Here is a 25822-nt window from a genome sequence, read left to right on the forward strand (position 1 = left end):
TGGCTGTGCTTTAGAGTCAGTAGAGCCAATGCAGTTGACACACACACACACACGCACGCTCGCACACACACACACACACGCACGCAGGCACGCACGCACGCACGCACGCACGCACGCACGCACGCACGCACGCACGCAAGCACGCACGCACGCACCGGACACACTCGCACACACGCACCGGACACACTCGCACACACAGACGCCCGCGCCCCCTTATCGTCCGCGAAACAACAAACTCGCAGCATATGCAGACCATTTATTGGTTACGAAATAACATTTAGTACAGCTACTTCATCCCCTATAAAATTCATTTCTGGACGGCTGGGCAAAGCTGTTCTGCGACAGGACGGGACCAGCCACCATCTTCTGTAAGATAGCACTGACTGCATCAGGGGAGCGAATCTGGAAGATGTTGGAAGGTCTCGAAGCAATTAGGTGGATTGTGGAATTCGCATCTACTTCCGAGATAGCAACAACAAATACCTCAGCTTTGGCTTTCAGAGAACCAATACTGGCAGCAATGGCCTCCCGGTCCTCCATTGTGGTGTACCCATCGGTAAACATGATGACCTTGTTGTCAGCGTCATTGCGGTCGCCATTGAAAATTGTACTTGTAGCCAGCTTGATGGCATCGCCAATGTTCGTAGACGGACCCTCTTCGTATGTCTGCTGCTGGAGAGCTGACAGAACACCAGACTTGTTGCTGCTATATTCAGTGAATCTGAATACCACTCTAGCGTTTGAAGAAAATGCTATCAATGCAACGTTAACAGCATCACTGCCTATGGTGGTAGAGTTTACCATACTCTCTTGGAATTGTTTCATTTCGTCAAAGTTGGGTTTGCCGATGGAGCGCGACACATCTTCTACAATCAGGATATCTAGCTTCCTGTCACTGGAAACTGGAAAACAAACGTACAATATGTAAAGATTGTTCCTAGTTTGTAGATGAAGGGACTTTGTTGTTTGTTACAATGTTACACATGAGACAAGATAAATAGATAGATAGATTTGTAAATATAGTCGATTAAGGAGAACGAGGATGGTTGGCTCTATTGTCTGACATGATTCTCCGTGTGAGGGCATCAATGCAGTGAATTTCTTGTTTCGTTCAAACAATAACACCAACAGAATACGAAAGGATAGGTACAGCATAAGTATTTGTGGCTTTGACTTTATGGCGAGCATTCAGCTCTTAACTCCAGATTTTGTTTTGTCTACATTTATATTCTAACCGAAGGTTTTCCTTGATATGGGCATTTTGGAGTTTAAAATTGTTATTGACAGTAAATGAATTGAGCATCTTCCACATGTGCTGCTGCTACAACTACCACTACTTCTGCTACCAATATATGTTCTCAATCGTGAAGAGTGCAATTCCTATGACTAGTGTTACTGAAACACTGTTCATAGAGGCGACAATTGTGAAAGTTGTTTTTGATTGAGATAATCAGGGCATGGTCTTCTTGACAGTTTTAGAAGGGTGGAAATCAGTGTCTGCACGCCATTATAGTTTTTGAAGTGTCATAATCAGTGTGTGAACTCCGTAAATATTTGTTAAGGTTGTTAATCAGTGTTTGGACGCAATGGCTGTTTGTATAGGGTGGTTATTAGTGTGCGAACACCAAGACGGGTTGTGAGAGTTCTGCAGGGGTGAGAATCAGGGTGTGGTCACTATAAAAGTTTCGAATGGGTGGAAATCAAGATACGGACGCAAAAACAGTTTTGAGGAGGTGAAGATCACGGTGTGCACAACATGACGTTTTGAAGGGGTAAAAATCAGTGGGTGGTTTCCATGACAGTTACGAATGGTTGCAGATCTTGATGTGGTCGCTGTGACAGTTTTGAATGAGTAAAAAGCCAATACCAATACTGTTTTTTGAAGGGGTAAAAGTAAGGATGTGGTTGCCATGGCAGTTTGTAAAGGGTGGTAGTTCGTTTGTGAACGCCATGACAGTTCTTAAAGCGTGATTATCAGGGTGTGAACGCCACGACAGCTCTTAAAGGGTCATAATCAGGTTGTGGTCGATATGACAGTTTCGAAGGGGTGAAAATCAGGGCATGGTTTCATAACAGTTCCAAATAACGAAAATAAGGCATCAATGGCTGAAAGTCAGGATATGATCGCCATGAAAGTTTCTAAAAGATGAATCTCAGGGTGTGGCTGGTATGACAGTTTCGAAGTGGTGATAATCAGTGTGTGAACGCCATGACAGTTTTTAAATGGTGATAATCAAGCTGGAATATTGCTGACACGCCGTCATATAACTGAAAAAGTATTGAAGGTGCGTTGAAGCGAACTCATTCCATCATGGCCACTCTGAAACCTACCTGTACAGTTCACGCCCGAAAAACGAGGCAGACAGGCGCAGCTGTAGCCGTTCCATGTCTCCGTGCACGTGCCCCCATTAGCACAAGGTTGGTGTTCATCACAGTCGCTGTTTTCTGCAAATTGAAATGTGAAGCTTAATTAGTTTCCAGAAAGTGTTTTGAAATAAGAATAAAGGAGATACAACATATATGCAAATACATAAGAGTTTTTTGAAGGTTGCTAATCAGTATCTCAATGCCATGACAGTTTTGTTTTATTCTTATATTCAAGGTGTGGTCGCCATACTAGTTTTTAAAGCGCGATAATCAGGATGTGGTCGCCTTGAAAGTTTTTGAAGGTGGTAATTAGTGTGTGAAAGTCATGACAGTTGTTAAAGGCTGGTAATTAATATGTAAACGCAAGACAGATTGTGATCGGTGTGTATACGCCAAGTCGGTTGGTAGAGGGTGATAAGCAGGTGTTGTCACCATGCCAGTTTTTAAACATGGTGATCAGTGCGTGAACGCCATGACAGTTTGTAAAGGCTGATAAGCAGGTGTGATCGCCATGCCGGTTTTTAAAGATGGTAATCAGTGTGTTAACGACATGACAATTTGTAAAGGGGGATAATCGGGTTGGGTCACCATGACTGTTTCGAAGTGGTCTATATCAGGTTGTGGTGGCCATTATAGTTCCAAATGAGCGAAAATCAGGATATGGTCGCTATGAATGTTTGGAATAGGTGCAAATCAGGATTTGGTTTTTAAAGGGGGTGAAATTCAGGGTGTGGTCGCTGTGAAAGTTTAGAATGGGTGTAAACCATGGTATGGACGCTAAAACAGTAATGAGCGGGTCAAGGTCATTGTGTGGTCACCATAACAGATTCGCAGGGGTGGAAATCAGGATGCAGCCGCAATGACAATATCAAAGGTGCAAAAACAGAATGTGGTTACCATGACAGCTTTGAAGGGGTGCAAATCAGAATGTGGCAACCAGGATATTTGTTTAGGGGTCTGAATCACGGTATTGTCTCTATGAGACTTTCGATTGCTAAAAAAACTCAAGGCATGGACGCCAAAACAGTTTTGAAGGGGTGAAAATAAGTGTCCGGTCACTGCGAGAGTTTTGAAAGGGTGAGAATCAGGGTGTGGTCACCAGGAAAGTTTCGAATGGGTGAAAATCAAGGTATGGACGCAAAAACAGTTTTGAGGAGGTGAAGATCAGGGTGTGCACAACATGACGTTTTGTAAGGGGTGAAAATAAGGACTTCTATAGCTTACAACAGTCTGAGTTTTGAGGGGATAAATGGTGTGGTTGCCATCATAATTTCGAAGTTTTGAAAATCAGTGCGTGGTCACCATAACAGTTTAGCAGGGGCGGAAATCAGGATGTGGTCGTACTGACAATTTCAAAGGTGCGAAAATCAGAATGTGGTTTCCATGACAGCTTTGAAGGGGACAGAATCAAAGTATGTATGCAGTTTCGAGTAGTTGCGTATCAGGACATGGTCGGTGTTTCGAATGCGTGCAAATCTTGGTATGGTCACAAATACTGTTTTGAGGGGGTGAAAGTCAGGGTGTGGTCGCCATGAATGTTACAAAATCAGTGTCTGGACAGCATGACAGTTGAAGGGTTGAACATCAGTGTCTGTATAGCATGGCAGGTGAAGGGTTGACAATCAGTGTCTGGACAGCATGGCAGTTGAAGGGTTGACCATCAGTGTCTGGACAGCATTACAGTTGAAGGGTTGACCATCAGCGTCTGGACAGCATGAGAGTTGAAGGGTCGAACAATCAGTGTCTGGACAGTGTGACAGTTGAAGGGTTGACAATCAGTGTCTGGACAGCATGAGAGCAGAAGGGTTGAACATCAGTGTCTGGACAGCATGACAATTGAAGGGTTGACCATCAGTGTCTGGACAGTACGACAGTTAAAGGTTTGAACATCAGTGTATGGACAGCATGGCAGTTGAAGGGTTGACCATTAGTATCTGGACAGTATGACAGTTGAAGGGTTGACCATCAGTGTATGGAAAGCATGACAGTGGAAGGGTTAACCATCAGCGTCTGGACAGCATGAGAGCAGAAGGGTCGAACAATCAGTGTCTGGACAGTATGACAGTTGAAGGGTTGACCATCAGTGTCTGCACAGCATGACAGTTGAAGGGTTGACCATCAGTGTCTAGACAGTATGAAAGTTGAAGGGTTGACCATCAGTGTGTGGCAAGAATGACAGTGGAAGGGTTGACAATCAGTGTCTTGACAGCATGACAGTTGAAGGGTTGATCATCAGTGTCTGGACAGTATGACAGTTGAAGGGTTGACAATCAGTGTCTGGACAGCATGACAGTTGAAGGCTTGATCATCAGTGTGTGGACAGCATGACAGTGGAAGGGTTGACAATCAGTGTCTGCACAGCATGACAGTTAAAAGGTTGACCATCAGTGCCTGGACAGCATTGTAGTTGAAGGGTTGACAATCAGTGTCTGGACAGCATGACAGTTGAATGATTGACAATCAGTATCTGGACAGATTGACAGTTGAAGGGTTGACCATCAGTGTCTTGACAGTATGACAGTTGAAGGGTTGAACATCAGCGCCTGGGCAACATGCCAGTTGAAGGATTGACTATCATTGTCTGGACAGCATGACAGTTGAAGGGTTGAACATCAGTGTCTGGACATTTTGACAGTTGAAATGTTGACCATCAGTGACAGGACAGCATGACATTTGAAGGGTTGACAATCAGTGTCTTGACAGCATGACAGTTGAAGGGTTGACCATCAGTGTGTGGACAGCATGAAAGTGGAAGGGTTGACAATCAGTGTCTGGACAGAATGACAGTTGAAGGGTTGACAATCAGTGTCTGGACAGCATGATACTCGAAGGGTTGACCATCAGTGTCTGCACAGCATGACAGTTGAAGGGTTGACCATCAGTGTCTAGACAGTATGAAAGTTGAAAGGTTGACCATCAGTGTGTGGCAAGAATGACAGTGGAAGGGTTGACCATCAGTGTCTTGACAGCATGACAGTTGAAGGGTTGATCATCAGTGTCTGGACAGTATGACAGTTGAAGGGTTGACAATCAGTGTCTGGACAGCATGACAGTTGAAGGCTTGATCATCAGTGTCTTGACAGTATGAAAGTTGAAGGGTTGACCATCAGTGTGTGGCAAGCATGACAGTGGAAGGGTTGACAATCAGTGTCTGCACAGCATGACAGTTAAAAGGTTGACCATCAGTGCCAGGACAGCATAGCAGTTGAAGGGTTGACAATCAGTGTCTGGACAGCATGACAGTTGAATGATTGGCAATCAGTATCTGGACAGATTGACAGTTGAAGGGTTGACCATCAGTGTCTTGACAGTATGACAGTTGAAGGGTTGAACATCAGCGCCTGGGCAACATGCCAGTTGAAGGGTTGACTATCAGTGTCTGGACAGCATGACAGTTTTTAAATGGTGATAATCAAGCTGGAATTTTGCTGAGTGTGGTGTCATACAGCAAACATACAAACAAACGAAAACAATCTGACACGCGGTCATATAGCTGAAAAAGTCGTAAAGGTGAGTTGAACATCAGTGTCTTGACAGTATAACAGTTGAAGGGCTGACCATCAATTTGTGGACAGCATGACAGTTGAAAGGTTGACCATCAGTGTGTGGACAGCATGACAGTTGAAGGGTTGACAATCAGTGTCTGGATAGCATGACAGTTGAAGGGTTGATCATCAGTGAGTGGACTGTATGACAGTTGAAAGGTTGACCATCAGTGTCTGGAGAGCATGATACTCGAAGGGTTGACAATCAGCGTCTGGACAGCATGACAGTTGAAGAGTTGACCATCATTGTCTGGACAGCATGACAGTTGAAGGGTTGACAATCAGTGTCTGGACAGCATGACAGTTGAAGGCTTGATCATCAGTGTCTTGACAGTATGACAGTGGAAGGGTTGACCATCAGAAAGTGGACATCATGACAGTTGAAGGGTTGACAATCAGTGCATGTACAGCATGACAGTTGAATGATTGACCATCAGTGCCTGGACATTTTGACAGTTGAAATGTTGACCATCAGTGACAGGACAGCATGACATTTGAAGGGTTGACAATCAGTGTCTGGACAGCATGACAGTTGAAGGATTGACTATCTGTGTCTTGACAGCATGACAGTTGAAGGGTTGACCATCAGTGTGTGGACAGCATGAAAGTGGAAGGGTTGACAATCAGTGTCTGGACATAATGACAGTTGAAGGGTTGACAATCAGTGTCTGGAGAGCATGATACTCGAAGGGTTGACCATCATTGTCTTGACAGTATGACAGTTGAACGGTTGACCATCAGTGTCTGGACAGCATGACAGTTGAAGGCTTGATCATCAGTGTGTGGACAGCATGACAGTGGAAGGGTTGACCATCAGTATCTGGACAGATTGAGAGTTGAAGGGTTGACCATCAGTGTCTGGACTGGATGACAGTTGAAGGGCTGACCATCAGTGCCTTGGCAGCATGACAGTTGAAGGGTTGACCATCAGTGTCTGGACAACATGACAATTGAATGGGTGACCATCAGTTTATGGACAGCATGACAGTTGAAAGGTTGACAATCAGTGTCTGGACAGCATGACAGTTGAAGAGTTGACAATCAGTGTCTTGACAGTATTACAGTTGAAGGGCTGACCATCAGTGAGTGGACAACATGACAGTTGATGCCTTGAACAGCAGTGGGTGGACAGCATGACAGTTGAAAGGTTGACCATCAGTGTCTGGACAGCATGATATTTGAACGGTTGACAATCAGTGTCTGGACAGCATGACAGTTGAAGAGTTGACCATCATTGTCGGGACAGCATGACAGTTGAAGGGTTGAACATCAGTGTCTCGACATTTTGACAGTTGAAATGTTGACCATCATTGTCTGGACAGCATGACAGTTGAAGAGTTGAACATCAGTGTCTTGACAGTATTACAGATGAAGGGCTGACCATCAGAAAGTGGACATCATGACAGTTGAAGGGTTGACAATCAGTGCATGTACAGCATGACAGTTGAAGAGTTGACCATCAGTGAGTGGACAGCATGACAGTTGAAGGGTTGACAATCAGTGTCAGGATAGCATGACAGTTGATGCGTTGAACATCAGTGTCTGGACAGCATGACACTTGAAGGGTTGACAATGAGTGTCTGGACAGCATGCCAGTTGATGCGTTGATCATCAGTGTCTGGACAGCATGACAGTTGAAGGGTTGACCATCAGTGCCTGGGCAGCATGAGAGTTGAAGGGTTGACAATCAGTGTCTGCACAGCATGACAGTTAAAAGGTTGGCCTTCAGTGCCTGGACAGCATAGCAGTTGAAGGGTTGACAATCAATGTCTGGACAGTATGACAGTTGAATGATTGACCATCAGTGTCTTGACAGATTGACAGTTGAAGGGTTGACTATCAGTGTCTGGACAGCATGACAGTTTTTAAATGGTGATAATCAAGCTGGAATTTTGCTGAGTGTGGTGTCATACAGCAAACATACAAACAAACAAAAACAATCTGACACGCGGTCATATAGCTGAAAAAGTCGTAAAGGTGCGTTGAAGCGAACTCATGCCATCATGGCAACTCTGAAACCTACCTGTACAGTTTACACCCGAAAAACGAGGCAGACAGGCGCAGCTGTAGCCGTTCCATATATCCGTGCACGTGCCCCCATTAGCACAAGGTTGGTGTTCATCACAGTCGCTGTACTCTATCAGTGTCTGTATAGCATGACAGTTGAAGCGTTGAACATCAGTGGGTGGACAGCGTGATACTCGAAGGGTTGAGAGTCTGTGCCTGGACAGCATGCCAGTTGAAGATTTGACCATCATTGTCTGGTCAGCATGAGAGTTGAAGGGTTGACCATCAGTGTCTGGACAGCATGACAGTTGAAGGGTTGACCATCAGTGTGTGGACAGCATGACAGTTGAAGGGTTGATCATCAGTGTGTGGACAGCATAACAGTTGAAGGGTTGACAATCAGTGTCTGGACAGCATGACAGCTGAAGGGTTGACCATCAGTGTCTGGACAGCATGACAGTTGAGTGGTGAGAATCAGGGTGTTGTCGCTATGACAGCTCAGAGGGAATAAGAATCAGAGTGTGGTCACTATGACAGCTAAGAGGGAATAAGAATCAGAGTGTGGTCACTATGACAGCTAAGAGGGAATAAGAATCAGAGTGTGGTCACTATGACAGCTAAGAGGGAATAAGAATCAGAGTGTGGTCACTATGACAGCTAAGAGGGAATAAGAATCGGGGTGTTGTCGCTATGACAGTTTGGAGGGGGTGAGAATCAAGATGTGGTTAGCTATGACAATGTAGATTGGGTGAGAATCAGCGTGTGGTCACGTTGACAGATTGGAGGGGGTAAGAATCGGGGTGTTCTCGTTATGACAGTTTGGAGGGGTTAGCATCAGGCTGTGATTGTCATGACAGTTTCAAGGTGGTGAAAATAAGGCTGTGGTCACTGTGACAGTTTCCAGGGGCCGTGAATCAGGGCGTCATTGCCATAACAGTGCAGATGGGGAGGGAATCAGGGCGTCACTGCCATAACAGTGCAGATGGGGAGGGAATCAGGGCATCATTGCCATAACAGTGCAGATGGGGAGGGAATCAGGGCATCATTGCCATAACAGTGCAGATGGGGAGGGAATCAGGGCATCATTGCCATAACAGTGCAGATGGGGAGGGAATCAGGGCGTCACTGCCATAACAGTGCAGATGGGGAGGGAATCAGGGCGTCACTGCCATAACAGTGCAGATGGGGAGGGAATCAGGGCATCATTGCCATAACAGTGCAGATGGGGAGGGAATCAGGGCGTCACTGCCATAACAGTGCAGATGGGGAGGGAATCAGGGCATCATTGCCATAACAGTGCAGATGGGGAGGGAATCAGGGCGTCACTGCCATAACAGTGCATATGGGGTGAGAATCAGGGCGTCACTGCCATAACAGTGCATATGGGGTGAGAATCAGGGCGTCATTGCCATAACAGTGCAGATGGGGTGAGAATCAGGGCGTCATTGCCATAACAGTGCAGATGGGGTGAGAATCAGGGTGTGATTGCCATAACAGTGCAGATGGGGTGAGAAAAGAAGTGTGGTCACAGTTTATGGAAGCGGGGAGGGGGTTTAGGGGATCATCACGCACGGGCTGCATAATGAATTCATGACGTTTTTGTTTCTCTGTCAACGACTCTGCTGACATCAGTTATGCACTACCCAACAAATATAGGTGACACTTCAAAGGAAAGTAGTACCCAAAGACTTACCAAAGCAATATGCTGTCCCACCTGGACTCTTCGTGAGATGATATATTTCTCTACCCCCACACATCCTCGTCCCGATGATATGTTGTCCCAAACAAGCATCAGAACTTAGCCTAAGACACAACGTAGACGTGTCCCCAGTTTTAGCTGGAAAGACACAGAATTAGAGTTGGTCAATATATTTTAGAACTAACTGAAATTTAACTGCATGTGATGTCAGTAAAACAGCCATCATTCTCAATTAAAAATAAAACACTCAGTTATGACTTCCTGTACTGTAGTAAATATAGTATACTAAATATATTGATGCAATACAGAGCGCCCTGTAATGGTGTCCTGATAATGTAACTACAGTGAAGACAGATAGCACAAAACACCACACAGTAAAACATATCATCACACATCAACAGACACCAAGAATAAACCTCGCCATACGTCAACATAGATCACATACATCACATACATCACACACATCAACACACATCAACACACATATCACACGTCAACACACAAAACACACATCAACACGCATCACGCATATCAACACACATCAGCACACATCAACAAGCATCACGCATATCAACACACATCAGCACACATGACACACGTCAACACACACAACACACATCAACACGCATCATGCATATCAACACACATCAGCACACATATCACACGTGAACACACACAACACACATCTTATACTTCATCACACACGTCATCACACATCACACACTGAACCAAAGGTCAACACCCATCAGACACATAAACACACATCAACACGCATCAACCCACATCAAAACAAACTAACACATCAACACCCACCAACACTACCACACATCATCCCAACACATCAACATACATCAACACACTACACCACATCAACACACATCAACACACATTAACACACAACACAAAATATCACACCACATCACCATTAATCACCACACCTCAACATACATCAACACACATTAACACACAACACAACACATCAAAACACATCACAACACATCACTAAGCATCAACACACTCTAGCACAAAGTAACACACATCAACACACACTAACGGAAACTAACAGACACCACCACACACTAACACAATTTAACACACATCAGAACACATGAGAACACATCAACACACATCAACACACTACAAAACACATCATAACACATCGGAACACATCAACACACTACAAAACACATCACAACACATCAACACACATCACAACACATTAAAACACATCACAACATCAACACACATCACAACACACCACCAAATTGACACACATCAACATACATCAACACACTCTAGCACAAATTGACACACATCAACACACTACAAAACACTTCACAACACATCGCAACACATCGACACACATCAACACACACTAACACACATTAACACACATCACAAGACATCAACACACATCAACACAAATCACAACACATCATCCCACATTAACACACATCAACACACATAAACGCAAAGTAACACACATCAACACACACCAAAACATATCAACACACATCAACACACATCACCACATATCACAACACAACAAAAAACATCACTACACACCACCACACGTCAAAACACATCAACACACAACACAACACATCACAACACATTACCACACGACACTACACATCACCACATATCAGCATACTACAAAACACATCACCACACATTATTACATATCACCACGCATCACCACCAATCACCTAAATGTAACACACATCAAGACACATCACAAAGCATCAACACACATTACCACACGACACTCCACACATCACTACACATCAATACACATCACCACATATCAGCATACTACAAAACACATCGCAACGCATCACCACACATCACCGAACATCAACATACATCACAACACATCAACATACATCACAACACATCACAACACATCGCATCACACAACACACATCAACACAATCTAACATACATCAACACACAATAATACAACTGCTACACATCAACACACATCGACGCAAACTAACACACATCAACTCACATCAACACACACTAATACAACTGCTACACATAAACACACATCACCGAACATGAACACACATCACTACATATCACAGCACAACACAATACATCACTGAAACCAACACGTCACCACACATTAACACACTACAAAACACATAACAACGCATTGCATCACATCACCGAACATCAACACACATCTTCAAACAACAGCAGTCATCACAACACATCACCACATATCACAACACAACACAATACATCACTGCACACCACCACATGTCACCACACAGCAACACATCAAAACATATCACCACACATAATCACCATTCTCAACAATCTAACACACATCAACACACATCATAAAGCATCAACACTCATCAACACATATCACCAAACACCACAACACATCAACACATATCACATCACCTAAACATACATCAACACAAACATGTAACCAAACCACTATGCTGTCAAACAACGTCACACTATGACACTCTATTCTACCACACACCACCCCATCATGTAACCATACAACTTTGCTGTCACACATCATCACACTATGTCACTCTATGCTAACACACACCACCACATCATGTAACCACACCACTATGTTGTCACACACCGTCACACTATGTCACTCTATGCTACCACACGCCACCACACCATGAAACCACACCACTATGTTGTCACATACCTTCACACCATGTAACCACACCACTATGCTGTCACACACCATCACACCATGTCACTCTATGCCACCACACACCACCACATCATGTAACCACACCACTATGCTGTCACACATTATCACACCATGTCACTCTATTCTACCACACCCAACCCCACCTTGTAACCACACCATTATGTTGTCATAGACCGTCACACTATGTCACTCTATGCTACCACACACCACCACACCATGAAACCACTCCACTATCCTGTCACACATTATCGCACCATGTCACTCTATGCTACCACACACCACCACACCATGAAACCACTCCACTATCCTGTCACACATTATCGCACCATGTCACTCTATGCTACCACACACCACCACATCATGTAATCACACCACTATGTTGTCAGACACCGTCACACCATGCAATTCTATTCTACCACATCCCACCCCACCTTGTAACCACACCATTATGTTGTCACAGACCGTCACACCATGTCACTCTACGCTACAACACACCAACACACCATGAAACCACTCCACTATCCTGTCACACATTATCGCACCATGTCACTCTATGATACCACACACCACCACATCGTGTAATCACACCACTATGTTGTCAGACACCGTCAAACCATGTCACTCTATGCTACCACACACCACCACATCATGTAACCACACCACCATGATGTCAGACACCGTCACACCATGTCACTCTATGCTACCACACACCACCACATCGTGTCACCATACAGCTATGTTGTCACATACTCTCACACTATGTCACTCTATTCTACCACACCCAAACCCACCATGTAACCACACAACTATGCTGTCACACATCATCACACCATGTTACTCTATGCTAACACACACCACCACATCATGTAACCACACCACTATGCTGTCACACACCATCACACCATGTCACTCTATGCTACCACACACCACAACACCATGAAACCACTCCACTATCCTGTCACACATTATCGCACCATGTCACTCTATGCTACCACACACCACCACATCATGTAATCACACCACTATGTTGTCACACACCGTCACACCATGTCACTCTATTCTACCACACCCCACCCCACCTTGTAACCACAGCATTATGTTGTCACAGACCGTCACACCATGTCACTCTATGCTACAACACACCAACAGACCACCACACCACTATCCTGTCACACATTATCGCACCATGTCACTCTATGCTACCACACACCACCACATCGTGTAATCACACCACTATGTTGTCAGACACCGTCACACCATGTCACTCTATGCTACCACACACCACCACATCATGTAACCACACCACCATAATGTCACACACCGTCACACAATGTCATTCTATGCTACCACACATCACCATACCATGTAACCACACCACTATGATGTCACACACAGTCACACCATGTCACTCTATGCTACCACCCACCACCACATCGTGTCACCATACAGCTATGTTGTCACACAACGTCGAACCATGTCACTCTATTCTACCACACATCACCACAGCATGTAACCACACCACTATGCTGTCACATACTCTCACACTATGTTACTCTATTCAACCACACCCAAACCCACCATGTAACCACACCACTATGTTGTCACACATCATCACACCATGTTACTCTATGCTAACACACACCACCACATCATGTAACCACACCACTATGCTGTCACACACCGTCACACCATGTCACTCTATTCTAACACACCCCACCCAACCAACCATGTAACCACACCACTATGCTGTCACACATCATCACACCAAGTTACTCTATGCTAACACACACCACCACATCATGTAACCACACCACCATGCTGTCACACAACGTCACACCATATCACTCTATGCTACCACACACCACCACATCATGTAACCACACCACTATGTTGTCACACACCGTCACACCATGTCACTCTATTCTAACACACCCCACCCACCCCACCATGTAACCACACCACTATGCTGTCACACATCATCACACCAAGTTACTCTATGCTAACACACACCACCAAATCATGTAACCACACCACCATGCAGTCACACAACGTCACACCATATCACTCTATGCTACCACACACCACCACATCATGTAACCACACCACTATGTTGTCACACACCGTCACACCATGTCACTCTATTCTAACACACCCCACCCACCCCACCATGTAACCACACCACTATGCTGTGACACATCATCACACCAAGTTACTCTATGCTAACACACACCACCACATCATGTAACCACACCACCATGCTGTCACACAACGTCACACCATATCACTCTATGCTACCACACACCACCACATCATGTAACCACACCACTATGTTGTCACACACCGTCACACCATGTCACTCTGTGCTACCACACACCACCACATCATGCAACCACACTACTCTGCTATCACACATTGTCACACCATGTCACTCTATGCTACCACACACCACCACATCATGTAACCACACTACTATGCTGTCACACACCGTCACACCATGTCACTCTATGCTACCACACACCACAATATAGTGCAACCACACCACTATGTTGTCACACACCGTCACACCATGTCACTCTGTGCTACCACACACCACCATATAGTGCAACCACACCACTATGTTGTCACACACCGTCACACCATGTCACTCTGTGCTACCACACACCACCACACCATGAAACCACACCACTATGTTTTCACATACCGTCACACTATGTAACCACCCCACTATGCTGTCACACATCATCACACCATGTCACTCTATGCTGCCACACACCACCACATCATGTAACCACACCAGCATGTTTTCACACACCGTCACACCATGTCATTCTATGCTACCACACACCACCATACCATGTAAGCACACCACTATGATTCCACACACCGTCACACGATGTCATTCTATGCTACCACACACCACCACATCGTGTCACAATACAGCTATGTTGTCACACAACGTCATACCATGTCACTCCATGCTACCACAAACCACCACATCATGTAACCATGTCACTCCATGCTACCACAAACCACCACATCATGTAACCATGTCACTCCATTCTACCACACACCACCACATCATGTAACCATGTCACTCCATGCTACCACACACCACCACATCATGTAACGATGTCACTCCATGCTACCACACACCACCACATCATTTAACCATGTCACTCCATGCTACCACACACCACCACATCATGTAACGATGTCATTCCATGCTACCACACACCACCACATCATGTAACCATGTCACTCCATGCTACCACAAACCACCACATCATGTAACCATGTCACTCCATGCTACCACACAACACCACATCATATAACCATGTCACTCCATGCTACCACACACCACCACATCATGTAACCATGTCACTCCATGCTACCACACACCACCACATCATGTAACCATGTCACTCCATGCTACCACAAACCACCACATCATGTAACCATGTCACTCCATTCTACCACACACCACCACATCATGTAACGATGTCACTCCATGCTACCACACACCACCACATCATGTAACGATGTCACTCCATGCTACCACAAACCACCACATCATTTAACCATGTCACTCCATGCTACCACACACCACCACATCATGTAACGATGTCATTCCATGCTACCACACACCACCACATCATTTAACCATGTCACTCCATGCTACCACAAACCACCACATCATGTAACCATGTCACTCCATGCTACCACACACCACCACATCATGTAACCATGTCACTCCATGCTACCACACACCACCACATCATGTAACCATGTCACTCCATGCTGTCACACACCACCACACCATGTAACTATATCACTCCATGCTACCACACACCACCACACCATGTAACCATACCACTATGCTGTCACACACCGTCAGACTATGTCACTCTAGTCTACCACACCCCACCCCACCATGTAACCACGCCACTATGCTGTCACACATTATCACACCAAGTCACACTATGCTACCACACACCACCACATCATGTAACCCAACCACTCCATGCTGTCACACACCACCACACCATGTAACTATATCACTCCATGCTACCACAAACCACCACATGATGTAACCATGTCACTCCATGCTCCCACAAACCACCACATCATGTAACCATGTCACTCCATTCTACCACACACCACCACATCATGTAACCATGTCACTCCATGCTACCACACACCACCACATCATGTAACCATGTCACTCCATGCTACCACACACCACCACATCATGTAACGATGTCATTCCATGCTACCACACACCACCACATCATTTAACCATGTCACTCCATGCTACCACAAACCACCACATCATGTAACCATGTCACTCCATGCTACCACACACCACCACATCATATAACCATGTCACTCCATGCTACCACACACCACCACATCATGTAACCATGTCACTCCATGCTACCACACACCACCACATCATGTAACCATGTCACTCCATGCTACCACACACCACCACATCATGTAACCATGTCACTCCATGCTACCACACACCACCACATCATGTAACCATGTCACTCCATGCTACCACACACCACCACATCATGTAACCATGTCACTCCATGCTGTCACACACCACCACACCATGTAACTATATCACTCCATGCTACCACACACCACCACACCATGTAACCATACCACTATGCTGTCACACACCGTCAGACTATGTCACTCTAGTCTACCACACCCCACCCCACCATGTAACCACGCCACTATGCTGTCACACATTATCACACCAAGTCACTCTATGCTACCACACACCACCACATCGTGTAACCACACCACTATGCTGTCACACACCGTCACACTATGTCACTCTCTGCTACCACACACCACCACATCATGTAACCACACCACCATGTTGTCAAACACCGTCACACCATGCACCCACATGGCTTACACTCTCTGTATATCGGGTTTGCATTTCCACACATGCTGCCATTTCCAGGGTCCCGGCTGAGCAGTTTCCATTTCCTTGGGGCTGCATACCACCCTGTGGACAGTTTGTTGTCATCGACGGTGCGTGGATTTCCTGTCGTTGTCGGGTGTCGAGTCGCGATGTCGGAAAATTCTGTGAAGTCTTCACACGGATCTGAATCACACAGGACACAGCTCAATTCAATATCAGTCAGTTCTGTTTACTGCTTTAAAATGAGTGATGTGCCCAGAAATCTGTTTGTGTGTTTGTTGGTGTGCTTGTTTGTTTGTTTGTGCCAGTGACTGACATCATCTGTCTGTGCTATTGGGTAAGATGGCATGCGTCAACTAAGTCAGCAAACCAGACCACCCGATCCCGATGTCCTTTTCACAGTTAATCCAGATACCGTCTTAACGTCAACGACGGCAGGCCATGTGTCTGGAGGAACAACCACGATACACAAACTGTACAATTGTCGAACCGATCTTGTGAACTTCAGGTGCTGGTTGGTTTCATGGAGTCAGTTGGTGTCTGCTGCTGTAAAGGGTTTCAAGTGTATTCAAAGCATGAACAATGGGATTTCTATATGCAGCCAGCCATCTTTGATATTTCTTTTAGTATAAAATCTCCTCAAACCATTATATGACCATTAGTCTGAAACGTGGTGGGTGAGATAGTCACTTTATGAAGTACCAAGTTAGTTCAAGATAATCGGAAATACAATATGGCTGCCAGTCGCCATACTGGAAAGTACAAAACATCATGCATCGAAATCAATCTCACTAAAATAAGATCATAGTTCTCGCTATCGCTAAACAAGGATCTGATGACATCCCATCGCGGGTCACGCCAGAACAACCTTTCTTCTGACCAATCAAAGCGTCGCTTACAAGATCATGAAAGTGATAGTCGAAATTTATTTTGTAATCATGCAACCTCGTAAACGAAAACACAGGGTAATCTGAACAACAGTTACGATCCGTACGACTGATTCCGTAAAAATGATCGTCTATCTCTCGCTTCCGTGAGATAAACATTTGAACTGAGGAGGCGTTACGCAGTACGTAGGAAGCACTGCCATACACTCTCAACCTTATATTAGACATTCCGAAATGTTCGCTTGATCGGTTTTCGAAATTTTATTCGAGAACTATGTCAATATTTTTTTTTTCAAGCGTAGACAGAAATAGAAGTCGCCAGGTTGAAAGGAGTGCCGTAAAGCTCGCGAAAGGTTTTTTTTCTAATTGGCTGATGTCAACGTCATGTTAGTCATTTTAGTCGTTGGTCAAATTTCGCGAAAGCTCGTCCTGACGTGACCCGTAATGTGATGTCCTCAGGTCTTTGTTTAGAACTGATATCTGATTTTAATGAGATTGCCATCGTAATGTTCTTCTCCTCAGAAACCACGTGATCAATGTAGCTGAAACTTCACTTTTTCTCCCAGCAATGATGACACCTGAATGTGTTCAAGAGGTTTGAATCCGATTTATTTTCGATATGGGGATATAACAGAAGGTCTACAATACCATTCGTTTATCATAATAATGCGGTTTTTTTATCACTTCTGATTCAATATCTGATTCAATATCTGGGACTCAACCCAAACAAGTACTAGAATCTGTACTTTACTAAGAAAGTCTTATCCCAAATATACCATTTGTTACATTTGACCACTTTCTAAATGGCATTGTGTATTCATAGCTTTCGGCCATGGGAGCCGTGACAATATACACTTGTCAGGGGGTACTCAAAGTACGTGATCTACCAGTTGTCGGGCTTTCATTTTGGAAGCCTCGGTGGCTGAGTGTGTTAGATTGTTGACTGGCGATTAGGTGCCTCACCCTGGCAGGTGTGGGTACGAATCCCGGACGGGACTCAACCCAACGAAGTACTAGAATATGTACTTTACTAAGAAAATGTTATCCCAAATATAACATTTGTTACATTAATATTTGACCACTTTCTAAATGGCATTGTGTATTCATATCTGTACACCAATATTTCGTACTCAACTTACTTTGAAGAGCGAATAATTTTGTTCAAACTTATTGTTGTTGGTTATTCCATAGAATATAATGTAAAGTGTCGCTAGGGCAACAGATATGCGATACGTGTGAGCGACAGTAACCAACTTACCCTGGCTGCAGCACGAGTGACAAATCAGCAGGAGAAGCAGCAGTATTACCGGATCCTTGAACAATCAACATTTGGAACAACTGAAAGTCTGCTTCCAAAACTAAAGTTGTGAGATTTGTTTTCTATCAATTCTCAGCTGCAGTATCATATGAAAATACGAACAAAAAATATATATAACACATCAACTGAGGGGCAAAAGAAAGTTTGTTTTTTATATAATTGATTTTTTTCAAATTTGATTATGTCTATTTAACCAACAGTTTGTAAAAGGTAATCTGTGGCTGAGTAATTTTGTGTAAAAATAAAGACTGGGATACGAACTGAATTTGCAACCACTTGACCACTACCATGTTTGAAGTGTTGTACATCTGAGCGAAAAATCTGAACATATTTATTTGATACTCATCATCATTGTTTTGTATAAGTTTTCAAAGTTATATATTAAGTTATATTTGATAATACAACCAAGTATTCGGTCAGCTCTGATAAAGCGTAAGTAACTTCCTTTTTTTATAACATCGCTCACTTAAGATATTATCAATTATAAATCAACCATAAAAAGAAAACAGCTGAGGGCCACAGTTACCAAAGAGCCAAAAGATAATAACCTAGAAATTAATCTCCATTTCACAATGGAAGAAATACTCCACATCCTACAAAATAGGAAAAAGGGCACAGCCCAAGGCTTAGACCTTACTTCATACCAGATAATTAAACAACTAACACCCTAACTACTCAAAACTCTACTAAAACTCTGTAACCTCATATATCTAAACGGAGAGGTCCCATCACCTTGGAAACAAGCCCTGGTCATACCAATCCCCAAACCCAATAAACCAGCTGACCAGGCTAATTCATACAGACCAATCTCCCTAACTTATAACTTGTGCAAAGTAATGGAATCAATGGCAAAAAGCAGGTTACAACGCTACTTAGAACAAAACAACATAATAAATCCAGACCAAAGCGCTTTCACTCCTGGACGCTCAACCTTAGATAACCTCGGCTGACTAGAGCAGGATATTAAAACAGGCTAACTTAACAAACAATATACTAAAAGCATCTTTCTAGACTTCTCCAAAGCATTCGACATGGTTTGGCATAACGGGCTAATACAAAAACTAATAGGTCTTAAAGGTCAAATAATTAACTACATCCAAAGTTTCCTAACAAACCGCAAAATCATCGTGAGCATAGACCAAACGCTATCGGACCAATGCCCCCTAGAAAATGTCACTCCCCAGGGCAGCCCAACACTCTTCAATATTATGATTAACGATCTATTCGAGGGACTATCCCCCAAAGTAAACACATCAAAATTCGCGGATGATGGAGCCCTCTGGATCCGCACAAAAAAACATTAAAATGGCCTAAAAAAACTACAAAAATCTCTAAATAAAATACAAAAATGGGCTGACAAATGGGGCTTCTCCCTAAACTCAGAAAAAAACCACAGGAATAGTATTTAAACACAAAAATATGCAAACCGCCTCCCTAAATCTCCAACTAAACAACAAACCAATAAAATTCCAAAAACAAACCAAATTATTAGGATTAAGTTTCGATGAACATATCACCTGGAATGCTCACATTACAAACCTAGTAACCAGATGCAGCAAAGACCTAAACACGTCGCACAACCAACCAAAAACACACAATCTTACCGACTCCCAAACAACAAATCCATATTCACGGCCGAACTAATGGGCATGGCCTCAACACAATTAGCAATATAAAAGCACCAAAAATCCTCATCCTAACCGACTCCCTGAGTGGACTTCAAACCCTCAAAAATAAAAAAACAACACTAAAAAACACCCCAAATTATTAAATCAAATACTCAATAGCTCAAACAACATAACTAAGGCAGGTGAACAAATAGAGTTCATTTGGATCCCCGCCCACGTAGGTATCTTTGGAAATGAAAATTATCGCTTAAACTCCCAGAAATAAGCTTAAACTTACCCAGCTCAAAATCAGAAATCAAAAGTGTCACTAAACAAAAAATCAACAAAAAATGGCAAATTATATACCAAAACTCAAATAGACAAATCAGGAAAGTACTAAAAAAAAAACCCTAAATAAACCAAATATACTACACCCATCCCAAAAAAATCTACAGAATAATTACTAAACTACAAACAGACCACACCGAACTAGATAATCACCGTAAAATAGCTAATTTACACACAACAGAAAATTGCCCACATTGCAAACAACAAGAAACACCAGGACACACTACTAAACACACTGAACAACACTACAGACCTAAATCTTAAAACCAGACTTACACTAGAATCAATCCTAAACCCACAAAATAAATTAGAAAAATTCAAAGCCTTAGGCAAATACTAATTAAAACAGGACTAATTAGTTGCATTTAAACCCCAAATAAAATATTAAAACCAAAACTACCTTATCTAACAACCACCCAACACACAAAGCTCCCTTAGTTCGTCCCCCACCGACTCTTGGCATTCTTTCCAAATCTCAAAATTTCAAACTTACTATATAAGCAACCCCTTAAGCTCCCCTCCTAGGTTGCACAAACTCATTTTTCCCCTTTTTTGGAAACACTTAAATTGCCTGGCCGTGTGCTTGCAGTCGGGAAGCGCATGTTAAATCTCCAATATAAGTAAGGAAGTCCTCATTCAGTCTTGCTTAACAACGATATAAGGATCTGTACTTAAACGTCGCTTTTACAGAATTAAAGAAAATGTTATCCATAAACTGAGTCTACTTTGAGATATAGATATAGAGCATATTTCCCCCACAACTGTTGAGTAGTATATTATGAACTAGTTACTGCGGACCTTATGTATCATAACAGAGAGACAAACATGGGAATCAGACAACAGGAGGATGAAGATTCCAACAAGTAGGTATAAATTCCAACAAGTAAGTATAAATTCCAACAAGTAGGTATATTTTCCAACAAGTATGTGTGCATTTCAACAAAAAGGTATATATTCCAACAAGTAGGTGTATATTTCAACAAGTAGGTATATATTTCAACAAGTAGGTGTACAATTCAACAAGCAGGTATATATTCCAACAAGTAGGTGTATATTTCAACAAGTAGGTATGTATTTCAACAAGTAGGTATATATTTCAACAAGTAGGTGTTTATTTCAACAAGTAGGTATATATTCGAACAAGTAAGTGTATATTCCATCATATTGTGTGTATTTCAACATGTAGGTATATATTCCAAAAATCAGGTGTATATTTTAACAAGTAGGTATATATTCCAACAAGTAGGTGTATCTTTCAACAAGTAGGTATATATCCCAACAAGTAGGTATATATTTCAACAGGTAGGTATATATTCCAACAAGTAGGTGTATATTCCTACAGGTGCGTATATATTCCACCTAGTAGGTATATATTCCAACAAGTAGGTATATATTTCAACAAGTAGGTGTTTATTTCAACAAACAGGTATATAATCCAACAAGTAGGTGTGTATTTCAACAAGTAGGTGTGTATTTCAACAAGTAGGTATATATTTCAAAAAGCATGTGTTTATTTCAACAAGTAGGCATATATTCCAACAAGTAGGTGTATATTTCAACAAGTAGGTATATAATTCAACAAGTAGGTTTATATTCCAAAAAGCAGGTGTATATTTCAACAAGAAGGTGTTTATTTCAACGAGTATGTATATATCCCAACAAGTAGGTATATATTTCAACAAGTAGGTATACATTCCAACAAGTAGGTATATATTCCAACAAGTTCGTATATATTCCAACAAGTAGGTAAATATTCCAACAAGTAGATATATATTCCAACAAGCAGGTATATATTCCAACAAGTAGGTATATATTTCAACAAGTAGGTTTATATTTCAACAAGCAGGTATATATTCCAACAAGTAGGTGTGTATTTCAACAAGTAGGTATGTATTTCAACGAGTAGGTATATATTTAAACAAGTATGTGTTTATTTCAACAAGTAGGTATATATTCCAACAAGTAGGTGTATATTTCAACAAGTAGGTATATAGTTCAACAAGTAGGTGTATATTTCAACAAGTAGGTATATATTCTAACAAGTCGGTCTATATTTAATAAGAAGGTGTTTATTTCAACGAGTATGTATATATCCCAACAAGTAAGTATATATTTCAACAAGTAGGTATATATTCAAACAAGTATGTATATATTCCAACAAGTAGATATATATTCCAACAAGCAGGTATATTTTCCAACACGTAGGTATATATTTCAGCAAGTAGGTGTATATTTCAACAAGCAGGTATATATTCCAACAAGTAGGTGTTTATTTCAACAAGTACGTATATATTCCAACAAGTATGTGTATATTTCAACAAGTAGGTATATAGTTCAACAAGTATGTGTATATTTCAACAAGTAGGTATATATTCTAACAAGTCGGTCTATATTTCAACAAGTAGGTGTTTATTTCAACAAGAAGGTCTTTATTTCAACAAGTATGTATATATCCCAACAAGTAGGTGTATATTTCAACAAGTAGGTATATATTCCAACAAGTAGATATATATTCCAACAAGTACGTATATATTCCAACAAGTAGGTATATATTCCAACAAGTATGTATATATTCCAACAAGTACGTATATATTCCAACAAGTAGGTATATATTCCAACAAGTAGGTATATATTCCAACAAGTACGTATATATTCCAACAAGTACGTATATATTCCAACAAGTACGTATATATTCCAACAAGCAGGTATATATTCCAACAAGTAGGTATATACTTCAACAAGTACGTATATATTCCAACAAGTAGGTATATATTCCAACAAGCAGGTATATATTCCAACAAGTAGGTATATACTTCAACAACCATGCATATATTCCTACAAGTAGGTATATGTTTCAACAAGTAGGTATATATTCCAACAAGCAGGTATATATTCCAACAAGTACGTATATATTCAAAACAAGTAGGTATACATTTCAAACAAGTAGGTATATATTTCAACAACCATGTATTTATCATCCAAAACTGGCTCCCACAGGAAATATCGCTTGGATGAGATCAAGCGATATCTACACTGTAGATATCGCAGCAATGAAATTACATCACAATGCTTTGCAGACTATAGTGACGTCACTGTTACCATGACGTCACTATCAAATGACATCACTACTGGCTCTGCTACTGAAGCTGTTAGCAGTACATTTTTCAATAAAGACACTGCTAATTACTGCCTACAAATTGAAAAAGTTGGAAGAATGATGTTGGATGATAAATAAAATCTCACCCTCGTGTCTTTTGATATCAAATATATCAACACTCGTTGATAAAAGTGTTGATATATTTGATATCAAAAGACACTTGGGTGAGAGTCTCTATATATTCCTACAAGCAGGTATATATTTCAACAAGTAGGTAAATAACCAACAAGCAGGTATGTATTCCAACAAGCAGGTGGAAATAAAACAAACTGGAGTATATGTGGTTTGGCAAAGAGTTATTTTCCTCTGTGAGTCATTAACCGTAATATAATGTTACATTTGGGTCTCGGCAACTGTCGGCTTCAATCTAAGTGGAAGAACAGCCTACCGGATGCGCGTCGAAGATCTTTAAACATCAATTCCGAATTTGAGAGTGATAATACACTGTTCAATAATTTCAATCAGTAATTCAGAGTAAAGGAAGTCCGCGTCAGACAGTTACTGATCGATGAAGATAAACTACCCGGGAAAAGGAGGCAACACTAAAAATTGGATTTGCCCCAAAATTACAAACGTTTTCAATACGTTACTTGGAAGAAAAAAGTTGTCGAAACACTGAAGACTTAAGTCCCGAAACACAACTATGTTACCTGTATCAAACACTCCCAATCGAATATATCCATATCTTGTTTGTTTCATTGAAGTCACAAAAACGTGGGTGTATCCTTTCTACTGCCCGGCAGTTTAGTTTATATAGTAGGGATACGGATTTATTATAGTCCGGTTTAGACAGATTCAAATGAACTAATTTGAGCATATAGACACCTGGGTCAAATAAAATCTGCAATGTTAATAAGAAACTCTTAACGAGTTGAGTGGGGAAAGGAGATTCGACATTGAAGCCAAATTATTAACTTGAAGCAGGTGGGTAACGGTAAACATTGTGGCTCCTACATATCCCAAAACATATATTTAATAAAATATTCACCTCCATTCCACTATTAACCTTTCTCAGCTGTAGTAGCCTATACTCATCCCCTTTCCAATTCTAGGCTCAGGGTGTCCTTAAATACTCGCACATAGTGTAGGTTCCCCTGCAGAATGTATTTTAGTGAGCCTTACATAGAACTTTATAACATACAGAAAACAACTTACCTTCTCCATTGTCAAGATTTGTACCAAGTGTGGTGCTGCTGCGAGTGACGGACTGGTTTTATAAGGTTGATGTGTAACATGTGTAGCCTCTAGAA

General features: G+C 42.2%; 1 protein-coding gene across 1 annotated transcript; it reads right to left on the bottom strand.

The window, feature by feature from the left end:
- Positions 1-243: 243 nt before the first annotated feature.
- LOC139477202 (matrilin-2-like) lies at positions 244-25822 on the bottom strand. The gene is made up of 6 exons (XM_071259759.1): positions 25728-25822; positions 19401-19455; positions 17247-17438; positions 9613-9756; positions 2332-2445; positions 244-902 (listed from the first exon to the last, which is right to left on the bottom strand). The coding sequence occupies exons 1-6, from the start codon at positions 25734-25736 to the stop codon at positions 292-294; spliced, it is 1125 nt and encodes a 374-aa protein (XP_071115860.1). The 5' UTR covers positions 25737-25822; the 3' UTR covers positions 244-291.

This window comes from Haliotis cracherodii, unplaced genomic scaffold (genome assembly GCF_022045235.1).
Source record: "Haliotis cracherodii isolate W230 unplaced genomic scaffold, xgHalCrac1.p SCAF_32, whole genome shotgun sequence".
Classification (NCBI taxonomy): Eukaryota; Metazoa; Mollusca; class Gastropoda; order Lepetellida; family Haliotidae; genus Haliotis; species Haliotis cracherodii.